Raw genomic sequence first — 12,148 nt, forward strand, 5'->3', positions numbered from 1 at the left:
GGAAGTCATACAATCATACTTGCTGAGTCAAGCAATCAATCAACCGGCATTTATTAAGCAGTTGGAACTGTGGAAAGGGCTAATCATACAAATACAGAAAAGAAAATCTCTTCCCTAAAAGAGCTTACATTCAACTGAGGGAAAACAATTTGTTCACAAGTAAGAAAATGCAGGATATAAAAATAAACATGCACTGATTTGGGTAGAGTGGAGCACGATAGACTTGGAGAATTAGGAAAGGCTCCTTGAAGGAGGCAGCAATTGAGATGAGGTGAAAAGAACTATGAGTTCTAAGAGACATATGTATGGGAGAGAGATAGAGAGAGAGAGAGAGAGAGAGGGAGAGAGAGAGAGAGAGAGAGAGAGAGAGAGAGAGAGAGAGCAGTCAAGGCATGAGGGAATGCCTCGTGTATAGATATAGAAGAAATGGAAAGTCATGCATAGAGAATTGTAAGAAGTTCAGCCTAGCCAGAACATAGAGTGCAGGAGAACAAATTTAATCATCCCACAAACATAAGCTGCACCTCACTTGTGGGCTTTAAATGCTAAAGAGAGGGGTTTGTATTTTACCCTAAGGTAAATGAGGAGTCACTGCTGCTATTTAAGCAAGGAAAGTTACAAGATCAGACCTGAGTTCAAGAATTTCAATTGGTCCACTATAAATTTATGTTATCCAGTCTCATCTGGATATTCACTACTGCATGCCAAATCCTTTTACTTTTCCTTTATAGTCTCTATATCATACTCCCCACATAGGCTGTTTCAAATAATTTTTTTTCAAACCACCTGTATCACCATTTTCCCCTTCACCTCAGTAAAGGATTTCACCTCATAATTCACTGGACAAATGAAGCCATCTGTTATGAGCTCCCTCTTCTCCCCACTTCTACTCTTCAAATAACTACAGAATCAACCTCCATCCTCTCCTACTTTGTCTCAGAGGCAGAGCTAGTCCTTCTTGCCAACACCAACCCTTCTACTCATGCCCTTAGTTCATATCCTCTTCCTTCTCTTCCAAGAGCTTGACCCTTCAAGCATCCTTTCTTTTTTCCTAATTTCCAACCATTAGGCCTTTCCCAGATGCCCACAGATATGCTCAGACCTATCTTATGCTTTAAAAGTCTTCATTTGACCCTACTAAGCCCTCAAGGTGCATTTTGAATATTTCCTCTCTTTCTTTTGGCTTGTAATTTGTATCCCTAAAATTTAGAACAGTGTTTGAGACATAGTAAATGCCTAATAAATTCTTTCCTTTCTTTCTTTATATCTAATTCATCTGTTTATCTACATGTACGCCTCTCCATCCATTCATCTCTCTGTGCCTCCATACCTCTATTTGTCTATCTATTCATCTATCATCTATCTCTTCCCTTTAATGGTTAAACTCTCACAAAAGAGAGCTATCTATAGTCATTGCCCCCACTTTCTCATCTTTCAATTATCAATCCCTTGAAATCTACATCTACTGCTCTTCTCAAGATCAGTAATGATCTCTTTTTTATTATTAACATAATAAATGTGCACATATCAACATATGAAGAAAAGAAGATTGTACTACCGTGGTCACCATATAAACTGTTTTCTTGTTTCATCTCAATGCATTCTTTATCAGTTCATAAAGTCCTCTCAGGTTTCTCTAAATCTGTTTTGTCATTTCTTACACCATCATCATATCTTATTCCATTCATATAATTTGTTCAGAAATTCCCTAATTGATGGGCACTCATTTTGTTTCTAGTTCTTTGTCACAACAAAAACTACTTCTGTTAATATGTATGAGTTCTTTCCCTCTATCTTTGGAATCTTTGGGGTTATATGCCTAGTAATGGAATCACTGGGTCAAAGATTACGAATAGTTTAGCAACTTTGGGGGCACACACAAATTGTTTCCCCCATCAGATGTACCAGTTAACACCTCTTTCAGAATAAATGAGTGTGCCTATTCTCCAAAAACGCTTCGCATAATTGCCATTTCCTCTTTTCTACCTTTGCTAATCTTATTCATATGACTTGTTTTAGTTGCCATGCCTCTTATTATTAGTGATTTGGAGCATTTTTCCATAATGGCTCTTGATAACTTAAATTTATTTTTTGTGTTTTTGAGTTCACATCCTTTGACCACTTACCATTTGGAAGAGGACTGTCATTCTTACATACTTGTAGAAATTTCATACATATCTTGAATATTAACTTATCCAAAAAATTTTGCCACAAATTTTTTTTTCAGTTAACTATTGCCATTCTAAAGATAATTACTTTGATTTTGCACATGTAAAAACTTTTTAATTGTGTGCAATTGAAGTGTTGAGTTTATTTTTTATTATCATCTCTGTCCTTTGTTTAGTTAAGAATTCTCCCTCTGTCCATTGTTGTGAAAGATTTCACCTTCCCTTGTCCTCTAATCTGTTCATATTTATGTTATGTACTCATTTGGAGCCTGTTGGTACATGGTAGTCTAAACGCAATTTCTGCCTGCTTTCCAATTTTACCAGAACTTTTGCCAAAGAGGAAGTTCTTATATCCATTATTCTCTTTGTTGCCACACTTATTGGCCTTTCCTCAGACCTCATCATGTATTGACTTCTCTGCAGCATTTGATTTTGTAGATCTCCCTCTCCTCCTTTTGGAGTTTTTGTGGGACTTTGTTGTTTCTCTTTTTATCTATTGGGCCTGATCTCAGACCTCTTTGCAGCTGAACTATCCACATATATGGAAGGCTCTGTCCAGGGGCCTCTTCTCTTCCTAATCTACACACTCTCTTAATTATCTCATCAACTCAGTTTATTCAATTCAATCTCTATGAAGATAACTTCCAAGCGATCATATCCAATTTTTATCTCTCTCCTGAACTACAGCTCGATATCTCTTCCTCCCTGCTTGCTATCTCCATCTGGATGTCCCACAAGCATTTCAAGCTCATTATATATAAAACAAAACTAAGTATCTTTCCTCCTAAATTTACCCACCCCTCTAACTACCCTATACATATAGAGGGCAATACCCTTCTTCCAATCACCCAATTTTGGAGCCTAGGAGTCACCTCTAACTCTTTACTCTCCCTCACCCCCATAACCAATAAATTTCCAAGTCTTGTCCATTGTACTTCTTCAAAATATCTCATATCTGTTCATTTTTCTTTACTAACCCAGCCACCAGCCCTAGACTAATCGTACACTGTATACCTTAGCTAGTCTGGCCTACTCGTCATTCTCAAATACAAAACTTTTCATCTCATTTATGAAACTTTGGAAGCTGGACAATCCATTGTTAATCTCCATACCTCTACACAGTGTCCCCCTTGCCCATAATGCTCACCCTCCTCAACCATACCTCTTTTTAAAAAAAAATTTGGAGGGGAAAGGCAGGGCAATTGGGTTAAGTGACTTGCCCAAGGTCACACAGCCAGTAAGTGTGTCAAGTGTCTGAGGTCACATTTGAACTCAGGTCCTCCTGACTCCAGGACCAGTGCTGTACTCACTACTCCACCTAGCTGCTCCTCAACAATACCTCTTAAGCCCCCTCTTTGCTTTTGAGACTTGGCTCATGCCATCTTCTCTTTTTATAGTATTTTATTTATTCCAATTACATGTAAAGAAAATTTTCAACATTCATTTTTTGACAGATTTTGAGTTCCAAATTTTTCTCCCTTCTTCCCCTCCTCCTCCCCAAGATGATAAGCCATATGACATGGGTTAGATATGTGCAATAATGTAAAACAGGGCTATACTGAAGCACATGGAGGTCTGGTGGATGAAGGCTGCCATTTTTGCCAGGGACTATGCTGAAGCACATCACAGTTCTCGACCTGTTCCGCGGCTATGCTGAGGCATGTGGAAGGTCCTGGAATTGACATTTGCCTGATACACTGTTTTGAGGCTCAGAATCTCCCCCTGGTTTGATGAGGTGGAGCTTGCTGCTGGTTTTCTGGGATGCTTCCTGTCCTAGAATGTGTTCCCCTTTTACAGGGGTGAAATCTTGCTGATCTTCCAAGTTTCTTGGGCTGAAGGATTGTTTCACCCTATCTTTTTGCTGGTTCTGCTGTTCTAAGATTTGTTTTGGGGTGCTATTTTATGGTTGTTTGGAGGTGAATACGGAAGAATTATGGCAATTTATTGCTTTCTTCACCATCTTGGATCCTGGAAAATGGACTCTCATGGGCTTGTCTTTGAAGAAAGTTGGAACTCTGTCCTCTCTTGAAGCTAAAAGCCAGGAAAATCCTCTTTTTCCAATCTCTTTTCAACTCCACCTCCTATGAAGGCATGGATCATCAAGGAGTGATTCTCTCCACAAATAAGGAGAGTCTTAGGCAAATGTTTAGGCTTGAACCTCAGGTTACACACAAAATATGTGATTTGGGGTAGGGAAACAATAGCTGGGGGAATCAGGAAAGTATTCTTAAAGAAGTTTGCACAAAAGTGTCTCTGATAAAGGCCTCATTTCTCAAATATATAGAGAATTGAGTCAAATTTATACCACACCAGTACTAGGATCTTGGCTCAGCATCAGGTGAGTTGCCAGACTCCTATAACTTTCAGCAGCACCAGCCATCCTATATCCTATCTTCTTAGCACTGCACCATACATGAGGGTCCCCCATGGGCCTCAGGGCAACACTAGTGTAGCACCAAGTAAACAGCCAGAGGCTACAGCCCCTAGCGAAGGAAGCCTGAGACAGTCCCCCTTCCAACACAGAAGCAGAACTCAACTTTTAAAGAAATGAAAAAGGCCAAAAAAGGTGAGCAAAAAGTAACAACAAAAAAAGGAATGTTATCATAGAAACATATTATGTGACTTGACTTGACACCAACTCAGAAGAGTCCAACAATGACAAAACACCTATGGGCAAAGCCCCAAGGAAAAGAAAAATGGGAAATGGTCTCAAGCCCAGAAAGAACTCATGGAAGAGCTCAAAAGGGAGCTTAAAATCTTGTAAGCAAGGTAGAAGAAAAATTGGGAAAAGAAATGAGAGTGATGAAAGGGAATTATTAAAAAAAAGAGAGTCAACAGCTTGGAAAAAGAAAACAACTGCTTACAAAGAGGAATTAGTCAAATGGAAAAGGAGATACAAAAATCCACTAAAGAAAACAACTCCTTAAAAAATACAACTGGCCAAATGCAAAAGGAAGTACAAAAACTAACTGAGGAAAACACCTCCTTTAAAGTTAGAATTGGGCAAATGGAGGCTAATGACTCTATGAGACATCAAGGATCAACCAAACAAATTTAAAAGGATTAAAAAATGGAAGAAAATGTAAAATACTTCATTGGAAAAACAACTGACCTGGAAAATAAATACAGGAGAGACAGTGTCAGAACCATTGGCCTACCTGGAAGCCATAATCAAAAGGAGGACCTGTACAGTGTCTTTCATATTTCACAAAAACTTCTGGGAAAATTGGAAAATAGTATGGCAGAAACTGGGCATAGACCAGTATCTTACACCATATACCAAAATAAAGTAAAAATGGGTTCATGATTTAGAAGTAAAGGCTGATACTATAAGCAATTTGGGAAAGCAAGGAATAGTTTACCTGTCAGATTTATGGGAAAGGGCAGAATTCATGACCAAACAAGAGAGAGCATGACAAAATGCAAATGGATCATTTTGGTTATGTTGAATTGAAAAGTTTTTGTATAAACAAAGCCAATGCAACAAAGATTAGGAGGGAAGCAGAAAATTGGGAAAGAATCTTTACAAACAGTGTCTCTGATAAAGCCCTCATCTCTAAAATATACAGAGAATTGAACCAAATTTATAGGAATACAAATCATTCCCTAATTAAGAAATGGTCAAAGGATATGAACAGGCAGTTTTCAGAGGAAGAAATTAAAGATATCTATAGGCATATGAAAAAATGCTCTAAATCACTATTAATTAGAGAAATGCAAATCAAAACAACTTTTAGGTACCACATCTCTCCTGTCAGATTGGCTAACATGACAAAACAGGAAAATGATAAATGCCGGAGAGGATGTAGGAAAATTGCAACATTGCTACATTGTTGGTGGAGTTGTAAACTGATCCAGTCATTCTGGAGAGTAATTTGGAACTATGCCCAAAGGGCTATAAAAATGTGCATACCCTTTGACCCAGCAGTACCACTCTAAGGCTATATCCCAAAGAGATATACAAGTGGGAAATGGATCTGTATGCACAAAAATATTTATAACAGCTTTTTTTTGTGACAGCAAAGAATTGGAAATCAAGGGGATGCCCATCAATTGGGTTATGGCTGAGCAAGTTGTGGTATATGAATATAATGGAATACTATTGTGCAATAAGAAATGATGAACTACAGACTTCATTACAACCTGGAAAGACTTATATGAACTGATGCTGAGTGAGGGGAGCAGAACCAGGAGATCATTATACATGATTACAGACACACGGTATCTGTAAGGACTAACTTTGATAGACTTGACTTTTCTCAGGAATGCAAGGTTCTAAGACAGGTCCAAAAGATCCATGATGGAAAAAGGTATGCACATCCAGAGAAAGAACGATGAAATCTGAGTGCAGATTGAGGCAAACTATTTGCTCTCTTTTTTTCCTTCTCTTTTGTTTTCATTTCTCCTTTCTCATGATTCATTCCATTGGTTATAATTCTTCTTTACAACTGGACTATTATGTAAATAAGTCCAATGTGAAGTTAAATGTAGAATCTACATTGAATTATATACTGTCTGGGGCAGGGGAGGGGAGAGGAGAAGGAGGGAGAGAAAATTTGGAACCCAAAGGGAATTTTGAAAATTAAAAATGAAAAAAGAAATTTATAAAAAAAAATTATCAGACAAGCCCATGAAGGGAGAGAAATACTTCAAGAATCAAATGATATGTAAATAAATGAGTGCCTTTCCATATTCTTGATGTCCAGTTTGCTGCTTTACAAATGTGGGGAAATTTTCCTTTGATTTCCATGATTGAGATTGAGGACTCACTCTCTCAGCTGAAATGAGAAAACTCTAAGTGGGAAAGCTAATTCAAGCTCTATAGCATCTACAATATTCTAATCTGTATGCTTTCTATTTCCTTGAATAAATTATTTTTTTTTCATTTTCTGAGATTTATGAAGTCAACAGGATGAGTTCAAATCTTTCTTAAGCTCAAATCTCATTTAACCTCTGTCTGTCCCAATTCCCCCATATGTAAAATAGGGATAACATTTACCTCCAAGGGCTGTTCTGAGGACAAAATTAAATGAAATTAGTAAAACACTTTGCAAAACTAAAGGCACTTTTAAAAGGGTGGTTATTTTATTGTTATTAACCAGAAAAGCAGTTTTAAACCTAAAAAAAAATTATTTCTCCTAGATTAGCCCCGTTTAGGGAGAGTAGGTGAATATAATTCTCGGCTCAAATACTCTTTCTGAAGATAGCAGAGCTTGCTAACTTCCTATACCCAATTTCTGGCTCACCTTTAATGAGGAATCAAAGTCTCCATTTGAATGAGTCTGATAAAATTCCAAAGATATTTAAAATGCCACCCTATGAACCACATTTAGACAAAACCATGTGGATATACACATAACCTATATGGGAAGCATAGCCTGTATGTAAAAATTTGTATGCACTAATAGCCTACATTTACTTACTTATGAACATGCTATATTCCTCTAGTAGAATATAAATTTCTCGAGGGCAAGGACTGCTTTGCCTTTATACTTGTATTCCTAGGCCCTAGTAAAGTGCTTGGCACAAAGAAAGCACTTGACAAATGCTTCTTATTGATTAATAGTACCTAGCTAAAAGGCTTGTCATAAAATTTAAAGATCATAGATGTAAAAACACTTTGCCATAATTAGAGAGGTACATAAATGCCAGTGATTGTCTTGAGCTTCACACCTGGTAGGCATTTAATGAATTCTTATTGAATGAATTACATATTAGAAGAAGCAAGGCAAATATCCTAATTGAGGTCTATGAATAATAAGAGATGTTAGAACAATTTAGATACCCCCTACTCCCTATTAGGAAAAAGAGTACCGGCTATACATGGTTGGCTGATATTTTCAAGGAGGAGTGCTTTAAGAGGGGACCTTCTTCTCTCCTTGGTTCAGGACCTACTATTGCTTCATCCTCAACAGTGGCCCTTGTCTCTACCCATCTTCCCTTGGTCATACCTGTTGCCTTCCTTCATCCCCTACCTTCCTATTCTCCTCTATGATATTATCTTGGTCAGATTCAGTTGTCAACAGTTTGCAGTGGACCTTCAATGAGGAAATAGAGATTCAATTATCAGTTCTGCCACTTACCAGCTGTGGGACTCTGGGCGGGGTGGGGAGGTGGGGAAGAAATTTCTTTGGGTTACATTTTCCTCATCTGTAAACTGAGAGAGTTCAATTAGATCAGTGATGCTTAATCTGTTAGCTGTGGTCAGAGGGATGTACTGGTAAATATTTAACAGTAAGCTCTGTGGAAAAAATGTACGAGTGAAACACTTTTAAGCTGAATTTGCATTATTAAAAATTTCTCCATCATTTTCTTAAGTCTAGACAATCAACAAAACAATAGATCAAGCCTTCATTTGTAGAATTTGTTGATTTCTGAGATATAAATGCTCACATAGAAAATTTAAAGGACTCACAACCTTGGAGGTTCAGCACACTCTGGGTTGTGGACTCTTGCTGGACCATGAAGTTTCCTCAAAAAGCCAATTTCATAGAATAAGTCAGTATGATAAATATACAAACTTTTCCTCTGAAAATTGAATGAATAATATACCTTCCAGATGTATGTAAATGCTTTTGTGATTAATGAAATATAGATCAATCTGAAAATGGTATTTAATTCATGAAGTCATGCATTTTCTTAATCAATAAATAGTAAAAGTAAAACTTTTATCATATGAGGAACCATGAAATTATTCTGGTTGAAAAAGGTGGGTGGGTCCTAGGAACCATTAGACTCCAAAATCTGTTCCAGCCATAGATTCTATGAGCCTATAAAAATCTATTCACTTTTGAAAAGTGAATTAGCCTATTCTGCCACAAAGTTACCAAGGGATATACTGCCACTGTTACTTAAGTATGATTTATTTGAGAGAATAGAATGTGAGAGCTTAAAGGGACATTAGACTGCTAGATGGCCAGAGACATTACAACATACAATGTTGGAACATAGTGTTATTACTGGAATGGACCTTGTGGTTATTGGATGTAACCCCTTTATTTTACACAGAAAACTGAATCCCAGAGGGTAGATAAGTAGGCAAAAATTTTACTGAAATCACTTTTGGTGAGGTTATACAATGAAGAGAAAGTACGCTTTTCTTATACTTTTTTCTTACAATAATTGTACCCTTTACTAAAACAGATGAACTTATGAATGAAGCAGAAAGTTGATTACAATAAACTAGCATTTATTAGGCCCCTACTATGTGCCACACACTGGGCTAAATGCTAGGGATACGAAGAAAAGCAAAAGACAGTCCCTGCTCTCAAGGAGTGCCCAAGAAATTTAATGGGGAAGATAACATGTGGACAAGTATGTACAAACAAGAATACATGCAGAGTAAATGTGGCGGAAGGGTAGAGTAGTGTCAGAGAGATAGTGTTAAGATCAAGGAGAACTGGAAAAGCCCTCTTGAAATAAGAGAAAACTTTGAAAGAAATATTGCTATACTATTTGATAACTTTTCCCATATAGCTTTAATTCTTAGCAAACTATCATAATAACTTTTATTATTCACACCTCTAAATTGGAATATTCACCTTGCTTCTCCAGATATGAAATTCAAATTCCCTCTGGAGTGCGAGCACATATTGGACTCCATAACTTTACCATTTTTTAAAATAAAAAAATAGCCCTCTGTTTATTAAAAACATTAGAAACATGATTGGTAGCAAAAATAAATTGAATTGGCAGACACAAAACCTCAGAACAATGGCAACAAAAGGTATAGGGGGAAGTTTTTTTCATCCCTCCTGATTACACATCCATCCCCTTCCCTATAACCTCACTACCTTCTTTCTGCCCTGTATCACTCTTCCAGTATAGTAGCTCAAAATCTTTCTATTCAAAACACCTTTAAAATCTGTTCCCCTTGAATCCCCTGGGTCTCTAGCAGCTCTGGGGTGTTTTGGGTCTGGGCTGACAGCATACTGACTGGAAAAAAAGCACAGAGCCTTCTCCCTATGTGTCTCTGATGCACTGCTAAAGTGGTACTGTTTTGTGGAACAACACTGTAAACCACACTGGCACCACACCATAAATACCATGAGGACAGGTATCATGATTTATCTAAACTTTATATCATTACCAGTGGACATGGTAGGTGCATAATAGATACAGTTTTGTTGAATAAATAAATGAATGAAAGGTAAATGAAAGAAATCTCCTTCTAATTCCCCATGGAGGGTTTGGCCAGTCTAAGCTTTACCCACTGCTGACTACTCAGAGAGCTCTCTCATAATAGCCCAAGGTAATTGACATTAGAAATCTCAGGACTAGAGAAGGTGGAGTGGAGTGAGATAGTCTTGGGTGGACTGGAGTAGGATGGAGTTGGCATCTGTAACAAGAATGTTGCTAGCACCTGCTGTGGGGGTGAAAGACCCAACAAGACCAGCAATAAGAGCTGCCAGCACAGGTTCTTTGATCTGCTTTTCTAAGGAAAGCAATTTTAGGGGTTAGTAATCTCACTTTAATCAAACATATGTATATCATTCATTTAGTTCAGGGGGAAAAGCACCCTGAACTTCAGAGCAAATACAAACAGAAATTACAAACACAGATCACATAAACATAGCAAATAACACAAACCAGTCTGTCCATAGCAATACATAGTTACCAGAGAAGTACCAACATCTGGGTTTTTCCAAAGTTGGGGAGGTCTTAACAATGGCTGCCCAGAGTCTCCACACCAACACTTCCAATGAGTGAGAGCCCCAAACATAATGCTAACCTCTGAGTTTATATACCCTGTTCAGGGTCAAAGAGCATCACAACCATGAGACTCAAAACCATGTGACGATTCTTCAGGCGTCACAAACATGCGACTCAAGCCTATGTGAACTAGGCTTTCCCTTGAGGTAAGCAGGTCATCGGGGACTCCTGATTTAATCAAAGAAAAAAGGCCAGCATCATCAAAGGTACTTGATTACTTTAGCATTCTCAAAAGAGAAAACAGTAGAAAAACAGTCCCACCTTAATTACCAATACAGCATCAGGAGCAGCCATTGCTGTTATGGAGAGGAGAGAGTTTTCCCATTGCCAAGAAGCCTCCCTAGTGCCCCTTTCATGTCTTTGTTCCTCAGGCTATAGATGAATGGGTTCATCATGGGGGTCACCACCATGTAGAGGACAGCAGCTGCACTTTTCCTTTGAACAGAGTAGCTTGATGATGGAAATACATACACACCCACTAAGGAACCATAGAAGAGTAAGACGACAGTGAGGTGGGACCCACAGGTTGAGAAAGCTTTCCATCTACCTTCAGGAGAAGAGAAACCAAGGATAGCAGAGGTGATGCGGGCATAGGAGAGGACAATGAGGGCAAGGGGAACAATGAGGAATATTGCTCCCATGATGATTACCATCAATTCATTTAAGTGAACATCTGAGCATGCCAACTTTAGCAGGGGACTAATATCACAGAAGAAGTGGGGGATGGCATGATGGGTACAGAAGTCCAGGTGAGCCAGCAGAATGCAGTGTGTCAGGGCAGGAATATTGGTCAGAGTCCAGCACACAATCACCATCAGCACACAGTGCTTGGGGCTCATGACTGTGGCATAGTGAAGGGGACGGCAGATAGCCACATAGCGGTCATAGGCCATTGCAGCAAGGAGGAGGTTGTCCAAATCCCCAAATACAAGAAGGAAATATAGCTGGGTGATACATCCAACATAAGAGATGGTCTGATGCTGGGACTCAATGTTCACCAGCATCTTGGGGATAGAAGCTGATACAAAACAGATGTCTGCAAAGGACAGGTTGGCTAAAAAGAAATACATAGGGCTTTGGAGGTGGGGGTCTGAGCTAATGGCTAGTATGATGAGAAGGTTCCCCACCACGGTGATCAGGTACATGACCAGAAAAAGCCCAAAAAACAGTCCCTGCTGATCTGGTCGTTCAGAAAGTCCCAAGAGGATAAATTCAAAGATGCTTGTTCTATTTTCCTGTCCCATGTGTCTCCCATTGTCTGTGAAAAT

The 12,148-nt window shown here is 38.5% G+C and overlaps 1 protein-coding gene across 1 annotated transcript; it reads right to left on the minus strand.

The window, feature by feature from the left end:
* Nucleotides 1-11,179: 11,179 nt before the first annotated feature.
* On the minus strand, nt 11,180-12,127 carry LOC118842193 (olfactory receptor 1N2-like). The gene has a single exon (XM_036749799.1). It carries the CDS (start codon nt 12,122-12,124, stop codon nt 11,180-11,182), a length of 945 nt encoding a protein of 314 aa, XP_036605694.1. The 5' UTR covers nt 12,125-12,127.
* Nucleotides 12,128-12,148: the final 21 nt, after the last annotated feature.

This window comes from Trichosurus vulpecula, chromosome 3 (assembly GCF_011100635.1).
Source record: "Trichosurus vulpecula isolate mTriVul1 chromosome 3, mTriVul1.pri, whole genome shotgun sequence".
In the NCBI taxonomy this organism is placed as follows: Eukaryota; Metazoa; Chordata; class Mammalia; order Diprotodontia; family Phalangeridae; genus Trichosurus; species Trichosurus vulpecula.